This window comes from Athene cunicularia (genome assembly GCF_003259725.1).
Source record: "Athene cunicularia isolate RWA chromosome 4 unlocalized genomic scaffold, athCun1 chr4_part1, whole genome shotgun sequence".
Taxonomy (NCBI): Eukaryota; Metazoa; Chordata; class Aves; order Strigiformes; family Strigidae; genus Athene; species Athene cunicularia.
Window position 1 is genome coordinate 12,385,176 of NW_020799098.1, and position 21,980 is coordinate 12,407,155.

The following is a 21,980-nucleotide window of genomic DNA, read 5'->3' on the forward strand; positions in this document are numbered from 1 at the left end:
AGCATAACATCTAACCACCCCTTTGAAAGCACCTACCCATATGGATGCTGTGGACCTGCTCTGCATGATTAGAGCTGTATCTCCACCCTGGAATGCTCAGAGTCTGGAGATGAAGATTAGGTGGGACAGTTACAGGTGAACTGACTGAATTCTGCTGAAGTTGTCCAGGTATCTTTGGTTTATCTCCACCATGCAAAATGAAACAAAGAAAACATCAAACATCCATCACACACACAAGCCTGGCTAGGTCACTGTGGAAGGGCAAAGAGATTTTTGCTTTTACTGTCAAGGCAGATGCAAAGCAGATGCTATGCTTTCTGTTCCAAGGCCTTCTGAGATAAAATCAGTGTTGCTTTCTGCTTTGTAACTGCTGGAGAAGTATATTAGAGATTTCCATAAAGCAAATTTCACTGCAGCTTGAAGTTTCTATTCCACTACCAGGCTTCACTTTTAGCTAATAAGTCAAACAAATGTTTTTAAAGGATTGACTCAAAAATGGTCATTAAGGACCCAGCATTCAGGAAGCTGATATATGGTGCACTAGCTACTTTGCAGTAATTCCCTGTGTGGATATTTTGTTCTCATTAGATGCTTTAAAATTTATTCTCCTCTGAAAGTAGAGATAATTACATAACAAGAGAAACATTTCATACACTTGGACAACATCCATGTTTGAAATTAATGTAAAGTAATTAGCAGGCTCTAAATCTGCCTTCTAACTCACTGTATACTAACTTTGCCACACAGGAGGCTTGAAGTCTGCATTTACAAACTTAACAGCATAAACCAGAGCAAAACAAATAAGCCATTCAGATACTAAAGATAGCACAGGAGATGGAACGAGTTACCTGATAATGCTCCAAACATTACTACTGGCCTGTGTTCTAATGCTAGTCCACTTGTCCGATACAAAATATTGGTGACACTCTTGGTTCCTAAAATAAGCCAAATGACAGGACGAACCACTGAAGAGTCATTCAAAGTGAGATTGTAATTCAGGTCCCACTGAAGGTTGTTCCATAGTCTCCTGTGAAGCATCACCTGTATTGGGAAGTTAAAAATGTCTCAGCAGCCAGAAAATTATATTCTCCTAGAAAAAAAAAAAAGTTTTTACAAGTTACCTCCACTTGTCCATTTCCTTGACTTGAGACACCATGAGCTCTCTCTGTAAGCAGCATCAGCCTCATCGTATCGTCCTCAATGTAGGCAGTCTGCACCATAGGATAATAGTTCTGAAAACACACAGTAAACCACGCAGTGATAGAATTAACTCAGGTAACAGTACTGGAGAACAAAGATAAGACACAGCTGATTCTGGATTACACCTTTGTGCCTACCCGAGCTACTGTGTTATTCACATATGCCTTGAATGGTCTTTTCTGAATCTGATATCCATTGTTGTCAGTGTAGAGGAGCTGCCTAGTGTTCAAATTTGTGCTTGTCCTTAGAACTGCTTCACGATTTAATTCCAAAGGCCCAACACTGTATTCTTGCTCTATCCTATGGCAAAGCAACTTCTCATCGTAGCCTTCTGGTACTGTGTAAATCCTGGTATATACTGCATATATGTAATCCTGAGCAGTAACATTACTATAAAAATGAGAGAAAAGATATGCAGAATTTATAGCACTTGATCGGTTATGTCAAGACTTGCAAATCATTCATGACATCATCCTACACATAGACAACTTTCTTGCCTGTTTTCTTTATATTTCATGTACAATTATTTTAAATTTCAATTGAATTTTCAAATGTACAGATATTCAGTTGGATTAAATGATATCCTACAAATTTCTTTAGTGTTGCAAGCGTTAAGGAGGACTCTTCATTTGATTAGAGAGGCTCTGCTTTTCTCAAAATTAACAAAAAATTTAAAAATAGTTATGACTCCATAAGCAACATATTTACAGAGTACAGATATTTTTTCAATCTGGGCAACATTAATTTTGGTGCAAGAATTCCACTGTTTTCCAAAGGTCCTTCTCAACTACAATCCAGGTACAGTGCCGTGTAAAGCAAAAGGCTTCAATTAAATAATCAAATTGAAAAAAGGGCGAAGGGGTTAGACACTAATACAATTTTGACACAGAAAAGTAGCTGGTTCATCGGTGGCAGAGTGTCCTTCTCTAGGATTCATTTCTCCTCTAATTTACTTGTAAGGCAGATATTCACAGTTATAAAAATGAACCATTATGTCCAAATTCTACCAGTGTAAAAAGGTGTTAGCTGCAGTTTTCACTGAACTGTATGGAACCAGGATCCCAACAGAAGCTGCACTATAAAGCAAACCACAGAAGATAATTCTGAACAATCTTTCTTTAAATATGTGCTGTTTATGGGAGTGCTTCCTCAGCACTACATTTAGCAGATGCATGCTAGCACTTTTGTCTAAAACCTAAACCGTACACAGAGCTCACTGTTTAGGAGTAATTATAAAGAATTCATCTCATACATATCTACAGAGAATTAAGCATTCCAGTGAAGTGAAGCTGTAATGGTGTACCTGTAGAAATACTGCCGTATCTCCGTGATCAAGTTTCCAGAAACCAATTCCAATCCCACTGCTTTTGACACTGAAACAGCTGAAGCGTTTGGGGCAAATAAGTAGTTATCTGAAATGGGCCCTTTCATCACATCTCCATTCGCATGGTACTCCAGGAACTCCTGGGTCAACTGGATAGTCTGGTTAGTCTCCCTGTGAATCCACAGAAGAGGAAAAATTATATTACTTACAAATACATTTTGTACTTAATAGATGCAAAGCTGAACTGCAACAGGAATGAGGCTGGGGATGTAAGAAAAAAAATAATCTGTTTCCTCAAAGCAAATAACTGATTTTATAAGGTTTAGGAAATGGGGACAGAAGAGCATTAAAGTGCTTCTCTTCAAGACGTCTGTCAGTGTGTAAACAAATTAAATTTCTATGTCATTTCATACTTTTGTAAAACAGAAACATGTTAAGACAGAAAGACCTTCTACATTAGCTCATTGTTTTGACGGGAGAGTTGCTACAGGATCAAACACTACCCATTGCACAAAATGCAGTATGTTGCATCGTATTAATGAATAATCCAGTTCATTTAACTGACTTTGTAGGTATGTAAATCAGCATGATGTAAATTTCCATATCTAACATTGGTAACGAATATAATGGCAATATGATACCAAAATTTACACTCACTTGGTACCTACTTTGTGTCCTCCCTTCTCCCCTGAAGCTTACAGTTTAGTTATTCGTAATTCTGTATCAGTCTTTGGAAAGTCATATGAAGCCAATTTAATATGTTATTGCCCTCAGCTACCTACTCTGCTCCTCTTTGGGAGCCTTGCTGGCAAACAGGAAAAATCACTTAGTCTGGCACAGAAATTTAAACCGCCAGCTATTTTACCTGGTGTTATTACAGTATAAAATCAAACTGTAATGACTGAGGAGAGAAACATCCAATTCTTATCTACTACTCCAGTTATAACGCAATTCCAGTGCAGGGGCAGGACCTAGAAGGTCTAACTGCTGCAGCTAAACTTTATAAGGCTTCACAGTTTTTAACCTTTGCTCCCATTCTGACCTGATGCCTTGCTCTTTCCTATTATCCCCAAAGCAAACTTCCCGACACTCAAACATGCTGGGCTTGCCTGAAGGCTTGTGAATAAAGTGAATATCCCATTTCTTCTACATGCTGAATTGCAGCTTTTGATGTCTGCCAGAACAGGATAGAGAAAAATGGAATTTGAATTCAGATTTTTGTTCTTCCTCATTGTGGTTCTTATTATTTTCCTCATGGTATCTGGAAACAGGATCCAAAGGCACTTTGAGGAAGTACTTACTTTAGGGCTCTTAATTATGGCACATCTGTTATTTTTAAAGCTGCTATTAACTATACTACAGAAGAAGTTCTTGCTCTCGGAGGCAGAATTATGAACAAAAACTCAAAAGGTGGAAAAGGTGTAGTAATCACTAGGCCAGTGCCAAAGGGGTCAAATTTTCCATCAGTACGTAGCTGACAATCTGAATCCTGAGCAGGCAAAGTGCAGCACAGATCCACTGAAGCTGAAGGAATTGGGCCAATTCACATCAGCTGAAAAAGACAATCTGCAAACCCCAAATCTCACCTCTATCTTGATTGCTCTTCCATTTCATCTGCCTGATTAAATAGAATTTCCTTAGTTAAATGCTTCCTTTCGAAAAGTTTTGTAGTTTCCTACCACTGAAACAGCGATACAGGACTTGCAAAACACTACTGATGAGTAAGAGAAAGCTCTTGCTTTACATAAGGCTCATTGTATAGCCACAGTGTATGTGCATACTTATTTTTAATACAAACACACATTCATAACCCTCTTTAGTTCTAAAGCACAGTAAGATCCTGCTGATCTACTACTTAATACTGTGATACACAATCTTTGACTGCATGGTTAAACAGGGCAACATTACAGAAATAGTATGAAATCATACCTAGACTAGGGTTGATGATGTGAACTGGAGATAAAAAGTAATTGTAAAGAACATTTTCTGGTTAAGTTTCAGAATTAAGACACATGATACAGTCCTTGGGCTTATTTTTACAAAAAGGTTTTAGAGAATCTGAAACATTATTAAAAACAAGCAGGCAATCTCACCTCTCTGTAATACTGTGCATTAGATTTGTGTTTTGGTCAAACAAGACCTGGTAGCAGTTGTTAACCACAGGAAACAACTGTCGACTTTGTTGATCTGCACGAGTTATGTCTTTTCGCTTGTACTTGACTGATCTTCCAATAAATGCAGACTGTTTACCATTTAAGGGTTTAACACTGTATTTTCTGTAGCTCAGACCACTTATTGCAACGAGAATATAGAGATCATAGGCAGAATGGGACTCCACTGATCTTTGAACCTACATGTTAACATACAAAACAATGTTCCATTAGAGAAAATCAATTAGCAAAGCAACTACATGTCTTGTAAGCCCTAAATTCATAAAGTAGCCACTACTTCAAAATAGGTTTCTAAACATGCCATTCTTATAATTCTCAATTATAATGTTGATCAGTGCTACCTTTAATTGGGAGTTTGGTGAACTTGGATTAAGTTTAGCCTTTCTCTGAAGGAAAGAGGGTCACTAAGCAAACTACAAAATTAGATCTTATTTTAATGTGAACACGGAATTGTAGATCTTGATTTAAGATCACATTGTTAAATGTCTATATGAGCAGAAATAATCACAAATTAAACTGATCAGTCAAATGACAGAAAAAAGACTGAAACATAAGGGACATAACTAGTGCAAGTAGGAGAAAACCCACGGAAAGAGGAGGAAGCACTCAGATGTGCCCTCACCTTTAGCAAGGCACACAGAGAGGGAGGTAGAAGCTTGTGGCTTACTTCTGAACAGGAAACAGAACAGCAGTGTTACTTAACATCAAAATACCTTAAGAGTTTTTAATCCTCTTTCAATTACAAGTGTCCTGCCCATTAATGTTATATAATTCAGTAGTGCTTTCCGTTTGGGGCAAGGAAATGTGGCTAGAGAAATACTGGCTAGAGATTACATGGACGAAGAGGTTAGTTATAACTAATCAAAAATTAAAGCAAGTTGTTTGTATCTTCACACTGTGGACTGGCATGTTTCCTGTTACTCGCACTGCAGGCCTCTTAACCTTAGCGGCATCAACAGGGCCTACTCCCCTTTCCTCCCTTCACTGTACAACTCACACATGTGGTGCAGAAGGTAGCAGAGCACTGGCCAAGCCTCAATCCCCTCTCAGCCACATGCTCACATCAGGATTCTGAGCTCAAGATTTCTTTCTCTCAGAATGAAGGCGGGTGCAATATGAATGTACTTTTCAACAGTACATACTGGAAGAAGAAGACCCTAAACCACCTTCTCATTACTGGTAAAGAGATTTCATTTAGTCTCAAGTGACTATCCACATGCACATATGGGTAATGTCCAGGAAAAGAAAGTACAGACAAACTTTGCAACAGAGAACTTTGTCTTTTTAAAATAAAGAATGACAGCTTGAATTCAGGGCACCCTAAAACCTGAAATAAATACTTTAAATACATGTGAATTTCCTCCTTGTATCTTACCAGGCTAAAGCAATTCAGCCAGCAGGACTTGATGCATGGTGATAGTCATAAGCCACTGATAACAGAAACTCTGTCCAGCTGGCAGAACATGCTATTTGGTATCGCAGATCCAGGGGAGCATCTGGAATTGTGTCACACCTCTTCAGTGGAGGAGGCATTCCTACATGCAGGAGGCATTCCTACAGGTTTACCAAGCCTTTGATGATGATGCACACTCTACAGCAGATGCTCCTGAGAAAGGCTAGTGCTAGCTTTCACTTGAGGTCACCTTCTCTTCCAGGGAACAGCTGGCCTTGTGAGCTTGGCCGTGACAGAATGATATGTCATATGGCAGCTGACTGTCCCCAGCTTCTTTTGGGTTTGTAAATAAAACCTACATTTCTTAAATCTCTTCCCCAGGGCAATCTGTGAACTGTACAAACAGGACTGTCAATTACAGGGCAGGGCTTCAACCAAAAATGGCTTTATTGGAAACAGTGTTTTTTATAGAAAGAAAAGCAAGATAAGAAGTGCCAGGTCACACACAGCAGGCATGCAAAGGACAAACCAAACACAGCAGAAGAGCAGGAAGCCCTTCTAGACATTAAGAGAAAAAAAATTTAATTCTAGCTGAGAGAATAGGCAAGTAAAAAGAAAAAAAAAAACACCTTGAAGAAGGACTAGGAAAATCCTGCTTTTAACTAATACCTGTTTTCTCTGTAATACTATATATTTCTACACTTTGGCAGGAGGTAGGATCAAGCCAGTGAAAACTGACAAGTGAAAGAAAAGGAACAGACAGAAACAAAGTTAAGTACCTGTGCTGGTACAGAACGTCCCAGTTCATCATATACACTCACTGCCAGGTGGCTGACAGAAACTGTGACAAAGGTAGTGATGTTCCATGCCAGTGGATTATAGACAACAACATACTGGTCAATGTCTGTAGCACCTTTGTGCACACAAACAAAGTTATCAGTCACTAAAATGATGTATTTTAAAAATTTGATATTAAAAATTATTTGAGATCTGTCTAGATACAAGCATCTTACAAAATTTTAATATAAAACCCCACAGTAAAACTTCATGACTGAAAAAAGAAAAACATTTTAAAGTGCTTCATAAAAGCCTCTTCTGCTTTATTCTTCTAGTCTTTACCCAATAAAAAGACACAGTGTATTCTGAAAATAGGACCTGAGTTGAATGTAAATGGATTTAGTGAAAATAAGCAGCTTACCACAACTCATTGTCCTGCAATACTAACTTTATCAGAGTTATACAGAAGATCAGTTGAGAAGCCTAATCTAAAAACAACCCTGCAGAAACCAGATCAGTCTGTTGAGCAGCTCACAGCACTACTTCCATGTGACAGTTTAAAAAGTTTCCAAAGCAATGATAAAAGGGAATGTACAGTCTTTAGAATAGACTCCATAAAAATTCCTTTATGTTTTTCACACAAGCTGGCAGTACACTACAGCAAGGCCATTTCTCAACTGTGACTGTGCTTCTTACTGTGTAATCTTATGTTGTATATTCAGGTTAGTTTAGTAATCACCTTAATCAGCACCTCTTCCACCCCTCCCTTATACAGCTAAGGTCTGAATCTGGGAGCCAGGTCTAATATATGCACTGGGGCAGGGCTCTGCCTTGCATCAGTTTAAAGATCCTGGTTTCAGATGCTTGAGATCTAAGAGCTCATAAATTCATATGAGTCTAGCAGATCTTACAAAGCAAACAGGATTTTCCGGCTGTGGTTCACAGAACTTAAGTGGTACATAGTATGTTGATTGTTTTTGAGAAAAACACGATCGCTTTTATAAGGTAGCCTGAAAATTGGAAAAGCCGTGTTAAAATGTACCTGGTATTCCTGAGTCTATATTGTAAACAGAAGAATAGACCTCTCCATTCTTCTTCGCATTGTTCATGTCAAAGATTATGGAAGCCATCAGCTTTTTTACGTTGAACATTCCATACATCAAGTTATTCATGTACATGTCCTTCACCTTGGGAGACTCTGTGCCCGTTATACCATCGTGGTGCTGGACCTTACATTTCAGAGTAACGTGAAAGGTCACAATGCAACAGGATGACAACTTCAGGTTTGCATTTGCATTAACATGGTCCATTAATCTTCAGACATATAACTTAAAATAATAAGGTATTACAGCTACATTCACAGATTCACATTTTGCTTATTCCAAATTGCTATATATTGAATGGTCAAAACCAAGATAGGTCCCTCTATATATCTTCCTCTTCTAGTATTTAGAAATTATTGAAGTTACATACTTAGAGGAAGAAAAAAACAAGTTACCAAAAAAAAAAAATGCAGCAAAAATACCGTAATATGACAGGGTTTTCATTTCCTACTAAGATCTGGTCAATAACTTAGCTGACAAAATATTTATTACCAGCAAAAGCACTGAGGCCTGTAAATGGTTAATGGTATGAGGCTGATGAATTAGCTGCTGAATTCTGAAGAAACAAATCTCTGCTTTCTGTTCTAACTTGCAGAAGTAGAGTTTATCAGTAGTTTTCAGTTAGTTCAGTTTTTGGTTATTTTATTTTTAAAAATAATTTTGTAAATAAAAAACAACATTAAGAAAAGAAATTTCACGTGTGAATTTTGAAGCCACATACTCTTTTACCGGCTGAAGAAAACATTTGCCAGTAACCATGTCTTGAATGCATGGCTAAGGGGCTGAAGTCATGTTTCAAGATGTTTTTTTGAAAAATTGCTTTATTTTTACTTACGGCTTGGTAAAGGGGAAAGTTATTTTTAAAAACATAAATACAACCTCAAGACACTTCAGTTGAAATGTTTAAACAAAGCTTTGCCTTTGGGCAATAACCATTTTCATTCAAATTAAAAAAATAAATCAGTCTTTACCTCTGAAACTGCCCATCTAAGGCTCTGAAGTTGCTTTAAGGCTCTACATTTGCAAATAAAACTTGCTGGGTGTTTCAGGACATACAGGGTGAAAAAAGACTCTCCAGCATAAAGCAGTGAACTTGCTCTCCTTGCAATTCCTTTTAATGTGCTGCGAGAAGTATAGAACCCAGTCCATGCTTGAAACGGCTCTGTTAAGAGTTGAACAGATCTAATACATGCCAAAATACCAATTCAGTTATCACTTATTTGTTATTTATTAGATGACTACTGTACAGCTTCTTATATGAAACCTGCTGTTGGTTTACACACCAGTCAAACAGAACAGTTAGAAGCCCTACAAAGAAACAAACACAGCTATAAATGTGTACTTTGGAAAACTACAATCTTTCCTACAGGCGTAATAATATGAGTGTTGATACAAAGCCATTATTGACTAAGTTAACTCGTGTTTGCAGAATTTTCTTCTTTGTGGATCTGCACAAAACAACTTTAGAAGTTTCACTGAAGCATATTTTATTATTCATCAATAAAGTGGATTATAATCCTTGGTTACTGCTTGATAGAAGCTCTCTATATTCCCCCCCTTAGTCAAAGGGATTTATCTTACAGTTCATTTCCTCAAAATGGAATAGAAACAGTGATGTGATGACTCCAAACTAGTCCAGCACTTTAAACTACATCTAAAGATGCCCTCAAGTGGTCAGTGGAAACTATTTCAACGGTTAATTTGTGCTAATATGTTCCAGTATCCCATAGAGTAAACTAGGAGAACAAATATTTGTCTTTAAAACTTCCAAATCTCTACTTAGTAGGTTTTTTGTTTTGTCTTGGGGGGGATTTTTTTTTAAAATATACCACCGATAGTTTTCTCAGAGAGAAGTCACAGAAAGTGCTTTATAAAGTGCATATATGCAACCCTGACAATCTTCTAACAGCTCAGGATCAAAGGCAACAATTACAAAATGGGATCTTTTGCTCAAAAACTTCAGGACAAATTATTTTTGGCCTGAAAAATGTTAGGATTTCAAACAGAATTAATTCCATTTCAGTTTTCAAGGTTACAAGCAGAAGAGTCACATATGCATACTAACACAGCACAATGAATGTAGAGTAGAAAAAGGAAATAGTTATCTGGGAGTAAAACCTTGAGCTTCAAAGTTGTATGTCAGAAATTACACTGAGCCCAATAAGTGACTCATAATAAAACAGTATATAAAGAATGAGAGAGGATTAATCATCAAGAAGCAAAATAGTATGTGGGAGAAAGCGCACTCAAATCTATACTGCAATTTCAAGGCACAGTAAGCCGTTTGGGGAAGAAATTGCATCTGTGTGGGCACCCACCTGGAACATTGAAGGTGCTACTATTATGCAAGCTAGTGGCAATCAACTGCTCCTGTAAATTATGCCAAAAGATACAGGTAAGAGCCCAGATGTAAAAGGATATTAGTACTTAACATTGGCAGTGCATTTATCAGCAAATTGTTATAATAGATATGACATGATCCCTAGAGGGAGGTGAGTGAGGGATCAGTCCATGCAATGATTCACAGGAAGCAATAGTTATTTTTATTAATTTAAAAGTTAACAGACACATTACAGAATATTGGATGTATAAACTAAATTTGAGTTGTAACAGTCTCAGATATACATCCACAGTGCCTAACAATGTGATGAAGTAGTGGTAGCTACAATTATACAGAAAGGTATTTTAATGATACCAGTGATGTTCTGATGATAATCCAGACAATGAAATAAAGTAATGAGTTTAGAAACTGAAAAGTTAGCTGTGTCTTCTCTCTGCATACTTTGATATGAAGCCTAAAAGAGTAAATTTATTGGGGAAAATGGTTAAAGGGATTTTGGGTATGGCATGCCTTCTTTCATACCTTCCCAGTACTTTTCAGATCTGCTTGAAAAACTAAGGTAGTGTAGCAGGTAAGAAGCAAGCAAGCAAGCAACAAACAGCTGCAATGAATTTGTGTCACACCATAGCATGAAATTTCAGAAATACAAATAGTATTTTTACTTTTTGAAACTTCAGTTACAACACAATTTTCTTCCTTAGAACTTAAAACTGCTTCCTTTAATGAAAAAGACTGTACTTTCTCTTAGAGCTACAAGGGACTTTAGAAGTTCATCTACATCAGTCTTTTGTTTGGACCAGGAACATGCTTGTGAAGTGAACTACCAGTCGTCCTTACCTAGCATGCTTTGCTTTATATAAAGATCGGTTTTGGAGATCACAAACCAGATTCTCAATAGTATGTAATAAGGATTAACAGGCATTCAATTAATATAAGTAGATTATAGCCAGTTTTCCTGGAGTTACATAGAGTGTGGACATCAAATCCTCAGCACCAACTGCTTCACTTTGACAACTCCTGTTCCACTGTACTAACGAAAAGGTACCGTAAGAGCTTTCAGATTGCCTTGGCCCCTCAGTTACCTGCCTGGCATTCATAGATTACTCCATGTTGTGTTTTCCATCTCTGCTCTAATCTACACATAATCCAGTTCTTACGACAGTTTATTTTTGGGGAGAGGTGTAACATGCACATCTAGTGCTGCACAATACCTGGGAAACTACAGGTTATTTGTGCATGCTAATGTGTGGGAGGAAGAGAAAAGAATTAATTACAAGTTAAATGTCTAAACATGAAACAAATGGTCAACAAATAGAAGCAGAATGAGTCCTAGGATCTTAGTTTTAGAGAGATCAGAAAGGACCTCTCCAATGTCATGAGAGACTTCTTGTATTAGTTGTGCTGGTACACCTCTGCAAAGCACCTTTGCTATTACTGTCTGCTAACCAGTTTGTAGTGTGTTACATACTTTGCAGACCCTTTTTCCTTCATCCATTCACTGAATTACCTTATTGAATTTCAGTCAAATGGCCTAGGCCTATAGGTTCATCTCATTGCTCACTGTTTTAACTGGAACTGAACCTGATTAGTGCAGCATCTATAAATTTCTTCAGGTCATTAAAAAATTTGGATGACATTACACACATGAATAAACCTTGTGCTTAGCATTCCTTTGCACTCTATTGTTTTTCAAAGACAATAAAACAAAAACCTCAGGTTATCTTCCTTGCCAAATTTGCCTATTTCTATACTTACTCTTTCAGGGTCTCTTCCTCTACTCATTGCTTCCAACTGTTCCAAAGAAATATTCCAACCTCTACCTTACCATTTTTCTTATACCACTAAGTTAGGATCAGCTTGTCTATTTGATAACATCTGATAATATAAATAAAACGTTACAAGGAGATGGTGTTTTTCCTCTTACTTTAGTTCTCATTTTCTCAATTTCCCTTTATTAAAATTTTAAATACGTACATTTGAGGCAGATATTATGCAGCTGTGAACTTAAATACCTGTTGAATATGGGAGGAAGTCTTGAGAGTCTCGAATTTCCCATGTAAGATTTCTGCTATAAACTGCTTGGAAGTAATCACCAACAGTGGCATACTGGACAGTCACTCCAAACTCATCAGAATGCTTGTTAATGTAATCCAACAATAGGTCCATGTTGGAGTACTGAACAGATGCATTGAAGAACTGTTTGTCACAGCCCTAAAATTTCGAAAACAGAACAGACAAATGGCTCTGGGTCACGTAATTTAGAAGGATCTCTTTTAACACTAGACTACTTCAAAGTGGTATTTGTTTTGATCTTGACTACCCATATAAAAGTTATTTGTTAGAAAATGTCAAGAATGGGTAGGGTTACTCACACAGATCAGCTGATAACCAACCCAAATTACGATAGGGAGAAGCTGACACACCAAATTGTGCAAGAGCATGAAATTTCATGGCAGCAACTCGAAAATGCATGCATACGTGCCTGGAAAGACAAGTTTTTTTTCTTTTCACACTGCTTTTCTTCCACTTAGCAGAAAATAAGGAAGTTCTTATTTTCTGCTCTTAGTGCTTGCAGCTCTAGGAAATGCTGCGGACACAATGTGAAACAAAACAATCTGGACAGACATGCCTGTGGTACAAATGTCACACAATGTGTTGCTGATGCTCCATCATGACAGTAGCCTATAGTACTTCTGATGCTCATCCAAATAGTTGAGAGGTGATACATTGTGTATTAAAACCTCTTTTTTTTGAGCATGCTTGCACGACTCCTGCCTTTTGTTGAAGGTATCTCAATACAGACTACCTGCGTGTACAAACATTTTTAAAAATGACATAACTAATAACACTTTTCTTCAGCTACAATAGCTGAACAGGAAAAAAAGTCAGTCAGTTATGGTACCACACGTATTCTTACGGTATCAGTATTACCGTATAGGCACCAATCTGAAGCACAATTACATATTAAGAAACCTCCACAAAAAAGGTCTAATTGAAGACTTCCAACACCGACACCAGCTTAATGCATCCTTATCTTCCTGTCTCTGTGCTTGAGATAGAAAACATTGCACAAGTCAATCCTGATCTCATTTTCAAAATAAAGATGCTCTCAGCAATTTGCCTTTAAGACTTAGCGGATGCTTGAAGAAATGGCTGAGAAAGCTCTATTTTCTTTGCAAACCTGTCTTCCATCCCAATGTTTACATGATGAGCTCAAGAAGTTTAATCTGATGAGCTGAACTCATTCAACTCATGAATGTGTTGAATCTGATGAGTCCAACTGAACTCAGAGGTGATTACTCTTCCCTCTCTTTCCCAAATATGAGTGCCATCCCCTTCCCCTTTACTAGGTGTTTCAAGTAAGGTCACTGTCACATTCTTTATGAATCCTAGTGCAGATGCCTGTTCCTCAGACTTAAGAGGGTGAGTCACGGATCAGAAAAGTGTAAATTCTACTTCCAAAACAGAAAAGTTCTGAAATATTCAGAGATCTTCCACACGCACATAACAGAAACTGGAAAACAACTTCAAACTGGAAGGAACTACTAAAACATATCAAACCAAATACCGAAAAGTACTGTAGTCAGTGCAAACCAGACTTCCTAAACTACTTCATATTTATAGAGCACTACTTTCAACTCATGATCCAAGAAGACTGCCTCATAAAAAGCAGACACTGCACAACAGAATGGGATGCGCTGGGCTGGTAGACTCTGCTGACACTGACACAGAACATAGTAGCTGAGGAACACTGTAGGTCTGTAGAACAAAGATATCCAGGAGAACCTGTTGCAGTTAGTCATCACATCCACCCATTATCTGAACAAAACTTTACAAAGGAATGCTGTATATTATTGTACAGTCAGTTCAACCACACAGGCCAAAAACACCTCAAGGATCAGTTCCAGCCCCTAGGACAATTCCATAGCCCTCCTACATGTGCTGCTATGGTCTCTAGGGGGGCAGGTTTGAACTTTTACACTGCCGCACAGCCCAGTGCCTCCTTCCGCACAACTAGGTGCTTCAGATCATGAATGAACACTTGTTTGTCCATATAACTCATCACAAAAGTGCCAACAGTCTAGATGTGAGGTCTGACTTTAAATGGGAAAGTGTGTATTTCCTTATCTTTTAACTGAAGAGAAAAAAAAAAATCCAAGTATTCTAAACTATTTGTAATCACAAAAAAATAGCTAAGCTTAGCTATAGGGGTATCCATGTATCTATTTCTCTCTACTCCATTTACATAGCAGTATGAATGAGTAACATATTACTCATTCTCTCTTACTTATTGCTTCACTTAAAGCTCATATCAGAAGCACACAATTCAGGAAGTCAGAGGCTGAAATTTTCTTACATTACTGCAAAACTGAAGGTTTGGATCTAGACATTTGGAATTTACTCTTACTATTTAGAACTCCCTCCTCCCCATTTCACCATAACTTTCACTATAGCACTACTACAGAGTATTACATCCCACTTCTCCCCTCAACATCTACAAAAAAAAATTCAATATAAGCAACAGTGTCACAAACACAGGAGAAAAACAAATTAGTAATTCAAAGCTGCAAAGAGAACATTTTCTGACTGATGCAACAACAGATATTGTGGTGAAATAACCACCTTAAGAACACACATCATACTTTTAATACTGTAATTATGAGACTTACAGCATCCATCAAAATTCAAAACCAGACCATACTTTCAGTTTAGGCAAAGTTATTCTTTACTAAGGACTTAAAAACTGTGAGAGCATATCAGCGCTACATGTATACGTAGGATATAATTAACATAGCATATTGCTGAAAAAAGCGTTTGAATGACCAAGCTGGTATATGCTTATTTTTCTAACTAAAATACAAAGACTGTATAAGAAAATGATTACACATCAGTTACAAAAGACCTTGTCTACTTAATGCGCAATACATTTTCTTGTAATGCTATCATTTTTGCTAACACAGAGTTATGTTGTGCTAAGCAGTTATGTAAAAAGATTGTTTAAATAGACAAAACAAAAAGAGAGAGAAAAAAAAAAAGGAAGTAATATTGCAATATACAGTTTCACAAGAGGTTATCTTTACAATTTTGTCATTTCTTTCTATATTAAGTAGGGTGGAAGACTTGGTAGACAGCTGGCAGACTGTACAGGGAAGTTCTAATTTTAAAAATTATTACTATTCATTACTTAATCAGACATTTGGACCCCACTTATCAGAAGGAATGCTGCTGACATGGTTTGTACCTGCAATTTTGCAGCACATACTGTAGCAAAGTACCATCTACCTACTGTTCATACTGTAGGTGTACTTGGTATTTCTAAAGCAAATGCTGATCACGCACTTACCCATGGCCACAAAACATCACTTGTTCGGAACCAGGCTGCTCTCTCCTTAATGTTTGCCACCATGGTTTGTGCATACAGATGGATGTTAGTATCTGTAACAGGTAGACTCATATTTGAATAAACACCATCTTTGGGTGGATCTGGGAAAGCTGCAATTCCATTCCAATAAAATCCTGATCTAAGTAAAAGGAGAAAGCAATAGGCTATAAACAGGATTTATTCAACTGGGAAACATCAAAAGGTGCTGGGATAAAATGCAGAAACATGGGGAATAAGGAAAAAAAAAATTAAAAAACCCCAGTCTATATTAATTGCTAGTATTTTGGCTTCAGTGTTTATTTGGGAGCAGAGGTAGGGGGAAGGTTTTCCAGTTTTAATTTCACACTGTGCAACGTTCCAAGTCCCCACTGCTTGCTGGCATAGAATAATCACAGGACAAAACAGCAAGCTTTGTAACAATGAGGATGTTCCCCCAAGTTGACTTTGTTTATAAAAAGGCTTATTTTACTGGATAAGCCAGTGAGTAAAACAGAGTTTTCAAAAGCTCTCAGATTTTTTTCACAAAGTAAATGGAAAATTTTAGTCACTTTATACACACATAATATACACAATCTCAGCCCAATTAATGCTGAAAGTTTCCCACAGAAAATTGATTAGCAAAAGCCAAGCCCATACTGAGCTTCTTAAGAGTTTTTAAATCTTAACTTTCCAGGCAGAGAAACAAAACCCCAGTTCTGCTTTGGACATTTTCTGTTTACACCAATGGATTTTTTTCACATTTTTATTCTATATTTTTTGGATAAGGACTGACATGATATATACAGGTAGATGAAAGCAGTACCTGTGATCTGAGCCTCTTGGTGCTAGAAAACATTATTTTAAAAGTCTGTTAATATTATGAAGTATTTTAAATGGCTGTCAGTAGCAAGTATCACTTTTAAGCATTCAATTGTTAGGTGTATTATGGTGGGTAGATGGGGGTGCTTAATAATCGTGACTCAGATCTACAGAGTCTAGACATCTCCTTGACCTACTGCAGGTCGTGAGAAAGCAGCAGAGTACTGCTGAAAGAAAACAGTCAAAGAAAACGCTTAAACTCCAACAATATAAACCCTCAGAAGTGATCAATATTTCTGCCTATTTGGGAAAAGTTCAGACCTGTTTGAAAAAGGTATTTGTGACGGGGTACAGTAGCTGTACTGATCCATAACATGGGTGAAGATCTCCTGTCTTTCAGATAAGGAAGGAGAGCCCTGCCATATAAACTGAAGCTTCTGGAAAACAAAAAAGGTAAGAAACCGTTACCCTTGATGACAAGCACAGAAAGACCATCATTAACAATGCAAGACTTCAGAGCTCCCGTACTCCTTTCCACCACTTAAACTTAAGTTTTACTTTTACTTAAGACCAGCCAATGGCACCCCAAGCAAGGTTGCATATGATATATAAGAGGCTACAGTGTTGCCTCTTTCTATTCAAATTGCTGGGGAAGAGGAGGGAGCACACTGCCAGCATACTGCTAAAATTCAGATGTAGACCTAGCTTATCACAGGCATTACACCTCACTTGTTTCAATGAAAGTTGAACACCACTAAGTTAGGAAAGACCCAGATGTAGTCTGGATTACACTGCAGTCAGTGGGAATCAATGTTTGATCAACTGAAACAGAATTTTTACAGTTTTGGAAGCCTCCAGACTGTCAAGTGCCAGAAGAAAAATTAGATGGGAGAAGATTGTCAAAAGCTCATAAAAGATTTTAGCAAAAAGGAAGTATAGCAATTTATTGCAAACAAAGTGGTGGGTCTTGGCTTCACCAAATTCAACAGGAATTCTGTTGTCTTTCTCAGAGACGCTTGAGTTTCACCCAAGATTCATAAAAACTGCCTAACACCCAGCTCATACTAGTAAAAGCCCCTGATTTCCACATCATTTAGTATGTAAAACTGATGACAGATCAGGATCCAACACTGTGATATGAAAAGAAAAACATTTGCTGTATGGGACACTATGTGAGAGAAGGCAGAACATGAAACAAAAAATGAATTCAGCAAAAAAGTTATTAGCTGCCACCCTAACTGATCTAGTATTATCAATTTTACAGGCACAAATAAATGTTCCAAGCATGACAACCACCATGCCCAAACATATGCACTAGACTTTAAAACAGTCTATATAAAAATCAACACAGCTGAGATTTTCTCAGGGGAAGCTGAAACCTATTCTAGATGCTTCCAACACTCCTAATTCAGTGTCAACTTACACGTTGCCCAACTGCCCATATTTCGTGTCTTCTTCAGGCTAGACTATACTTTATCCTTATCAATATATTCCACCATTACCACATACAATCAGCATGTCACATGTAGAGAAGAAATACCTATATTTTCTTGCACAGATCAGAGAGACGCTTATCTTAATGTCATGGTTTAGATTACTGTAAGTAGAGACTGACAATGGGTTCCATTTCTACAGGTATTTTTACCTTGTTTTTCTGCATGTCAGCCTTCAGATCATAGTCAATCCGAGAAATAAGATGAGCATTAAAACCAGACAGAGCAAAGAGAGTTGGTGTTGTAGCTGAAGCTCCAAAAGGATCAACATGCCAAGAAAACCGAGGCCTGATCCCAAAGGTTTCATACAAAAATCCATGGCCTTCTGCAAAGCAAAATTTGTTTATGTTAGGAACACTTTTATAAGTTCATTTTATAAATTTAATGGGCATATAGTATTATACATAAGCACTTAAAGGATAGCTCTTTGTTGCTATTTTTCAAAGCATTTAATGATTCACATCAGACAGTTTCACACTGACAATGTTTATATTGCTATGCCAAGTATAACTTATTAACATCATAAGAGATGAGTAACAAAAAGGAATTATGATTAGAGACCAGCCTGGGAAAAAGTACTTAGATACAGATTAGGTTAAGGCTAATAGCCAGGTTAGAGTCTGCATGAAAACAACAGGCTGGGGTTTAGTTTGTGTTTGCTCAAATCATACCATCCATTCTCAGAAAATTTCAGTCTTGTATCAATGACAAAGGGACAGGCAAGCCACCCAGTAAACAAAACTAGTATGAATATGATACTCAATCATAAAAAAAGAAAAAAGCCAAAGGTTAATAGCAATCTTGATACAAGATGTTATTTACAACCAATGCTATTAATTTTGTATTGAAATGAGTTTCAGAAAAGAAATCTCCAAACCAGAAAGACCAGACAATGAAATAAACACAGACAAACCATGTAAGCAAAAGCAAAATAACCAGCTAAACAGTAGATTTTAGTCAGAACACTAGGATTCTCATAATAAAACCCCTGAAAATTTGCAAATCTTAATTTCATAGTTCTAGAATTGTGCTCTGAACTATTTGAAAATACAACCGTGTCTTCCCAATTTTGGACTAACTCCATTCTAAATGTTAGTACCACATTTGAATACATGAGGTTGCAAGTCATTCTCTTTTAATTTCATCTTTCCTATGGTTAATGTCTTCTCTGGTGAAAATATTCACAATGTCTTTATTTCAACTCTTGACCGAAGTACATTTTAGGCAGAGTTTGCTAGGCTCTTCCAAAACACAGCTGGCTAGACAGACAGGAGAAGATACAAAACGTAGACCCCAAATGCCTGCACTAGCTTTGTTTTCTCAAGATAAACTCCATACACATTGCAAGGATACATTTTTTTGTTTGTATGTACTCAAACTGAGCAGAGTGCTTTCAGGAAAAATAAATGAGGATGTTAAAATATATTAATATTTTTGCTCCTGCTGAATAAATTACCAAACTTGATTTTTTTTTTAAATTATGTTTACACACAGAATGAAATATTAAATTGGAAATAATGTTTTTTGCAACTAACTCCAATGAAAGAAAAAGCTATATTTGCATTTAACAGAAGGACTCTTCAGTCAATATTAGTGTTTTCTTTGGAGAAGTCCTGAGGTCAGTGCACTAAACCTGTAGAATAACCTTTAAACATAGAAGTCAGATGAATAAGGAAAAATAATGTTCATCCCCTCTCCTCCTCTTGGCCGGTGTGATGTGATGACTCACTGAGATGCAAAAGCAGCTGTTCTCTATGCTCCTGATAAACACTGACAAACAAGGAACAGGTATCAGTGGTGTTGTGCAGATTCTGAAAATGATAGAAGTGTTTTCTGACCCTTTACTCTCCTGTGTAGAAGGCTGCCCAGAGCGTAGCCCTGAAATTAGCGGGGTTTATATCAGCCATGACAGACAGCTGGTGCTAATACATCTCCTCTTGCCCCCAAAAAGCACCTTACTCCCTCATGGCATATTATAGGCATCTATAGTACAGTAGTGGCATGATTTATCCTGTTTCTTTTTTCATTAACCAGATGGAGATAAATCTCCACAAGGGATTTGAGTGCACCCTCAGTCAGTTTGCAGATGACACCAGGTTGGGTGTGAGTGTTGATCTGCTCGAGGGTAGGGAGGCTGCAGAGAGACCTGGACAGGCTGGAGCCATGGGCTGAGCCCAGCTGGAGGAGTTTCACTAAGGCCAAATGATGGGGCTGCCCTTGGGCCACAACAACCCCCAGCAGCGCTACAGGCTTGGGGAGGAGTGGCTGGAGAGCTGCCAGTCAGAGAGGGACCTGGGGGGTTGATTGACAGCTGGCTGAACAGGAGCCAGCAGTGTGCCCAGGGTGCCAAGAAGGCCAATGGCATCCTGGCTTGTGTCAGCAATAGCGTGGCCAGCAGGGACAGGGAAGGGATCTGACCCCTGTACTCGGCACTGGTGAGGCCGCCCCTCGATTCCTGTGTTCAGTTTTGGGCCCCTCACTACAAAAAGGACATTGAATGACTCGAGCGTGTCCAGAGAAGGGCAACGAAGCTGGTGCAGGGTCTGGAGCACAGGTCGTACGGGAAGCGGCTGAGGGAACGGGGGGGATTTAATCTGGAGAAGAGGAGGCTGAGGGGAGACCTCATCGCCCTCTACAGCTCCCTGAAAGGAGGGTGCAGAGAGGGGGGATGAGTCTCTTTAATCAAGTAATAAGCGATAGGACAAGAGATAATGGCCTGAAGCCGCACCAGGGAAGGTTTAGACTGGATATTAGGAAGCATTTCTTTCCAGAAGGGGTTGTTGGGCGTTGGAATGGGCTGCCCAGGGAGGTGGTGGAGTCCCCATCCCTGGAGGGGTTTGAGTCGGGTCGATTTAGCTCTGAGGGATCTGGTGTAGTTGGGAACTGTCAGTGTGAGGTTAACGGTTGGAATGGATGATCCCAAAGGTCTTTTCCAACCTAGACGATTCTGTGATTCTGTGAAACCTAAATACTAAAAGACTCCTTAAACCATCAGATGGGAAGGTGTAACATACAAATCACTAGAAGATTAAAACGGGAAATAGTGCATCTCTTGGAAATATGCACCTATTTCTAACAGAGAAATGGGGGTTTCTTCATCAAGCAAGTCTTTCAACTAAGTTCAGGTGACCTCCGTGATATTCTATGGCTCATGTTCCGCAGATGACTTTGCCTACATGATACAACCTCCCCACACTCTGAATTGCTACCAGGTATTTTCTTCCAGAGTGTTTCATACCTTCAATTTCACCACAACTATTTTCTCATGAGCTTAAGCTCTCAAACACACACTGACAAAAAGGAGTTTACAACTGACACTGATTAAACTGCAAGCCATCTTTCGGTAACCCTTCTGCTTACTGCAGAACTGTTATGTTTTCTTGTTTTCAAAGATAACCCACCAGCAAGTAAAAAATAAAGAGATGCTTTAATCAATTCTTAAAGAGTAAGAAAATAACAGCAATCTTAATAATCTAATAATAGCAATGAAAACAAACAAAATCCCCAAGGTCATAACAATGTAAAATAAAAGTTAAATGCAAATATGCATACCCATCAACTGTAAAATTTGATCATCAATTAGTGTCACAGCTTCATCATGCATCACTTGTCCTCCAATGACAAATTCCAGTCGTCCCTCCTGAAGCAACTGATGGACCTATGATATTGAAATTAAGACCCAGAACGTAAACATCATTTCAGTCTTGTTCAAAAAGGCTGCAAATTCATTTCAGATCACAGCACATTACCTAGACACAATACTTGTCAAGAAGGCAACCAGGACAAAAGTGGGATAAAAGCTGTCTGTACTGAGTGTATCAAAAGAAGAGGAAAAAAGCCAGCATACTAATGTGCTGCACAGTGCATTGATTTACCCATCGTACACTGAAACCAGATAGCAGGTACAAAGGATGCACTGCCAGGTAGACCCCGACCTTCTGCTGTTTCTCAGTAGGGCTGTTACCATGCCTTTATACTATCTAAACACTAGACTTGT

At 38.1% G+C, this 21,980-nt stretch overlaps 1 protein-coding gene across 1 annotated transcript in view; it reads right to left on the bottom strand.

Annotated features, from left to right (window-relative positions):
- MAN2B2 (mannosidase alpha class 2B member 2) overlaps positions 1–21,980 on the bottom strand; it is a gene marked incomplete at its 5' end in the record, with an annotated part of 36,257 nt that overhangs the window by 4,418 nt on the left and 9,859 nt on the right. The window contains 14 exons of the mRNA XM_026846922.1: positions 37–183; positions 849–1,041; positions 1,122–1,232; positions 1,338–1,590; positions 2,504–2,695; positions 4,618–4,874; positions 6,868–7,001; positions 7,908–8,094; positions 8,940–9,130; positions 12,322–12,520; positions 15,654–15,831; positions 16,812–16,927; positions 18,136–18,308; positions 21,536–21,641. Of these exons, the coding sequence (XP_026702723.1) occupies positions 37–183; positions 849–1,041; positions 1,122–1,232; positions 1,338–1,590; positions 2,504–2,695; positions 4,618–4,874; positions 6,868–7,001; positions 7,908–8,094; positions 8,940–9,130; positions 12,322–12,520; positions 15,654–15,831; positions 16,812–16,927; positions 18,136–18,308; positions 21,536–21,641 (2,437 nt within the window). The remainder of the gene's footprint in view (positions 1–36; positions 184–848; positions 1,042–1,121; positions 1,233–1,337; positions 1,591–2,503; positions 2,696–4,617; positions 4,875–6,867; positions 7,002–7,907; positions 8,095–8,939; positions 9,131–12,321; positions 12,521–15,653; positions 15,832–16,811; positions 16,928–18,135; positions 18,309–21,535; positions 21,642–21,980) is intronic.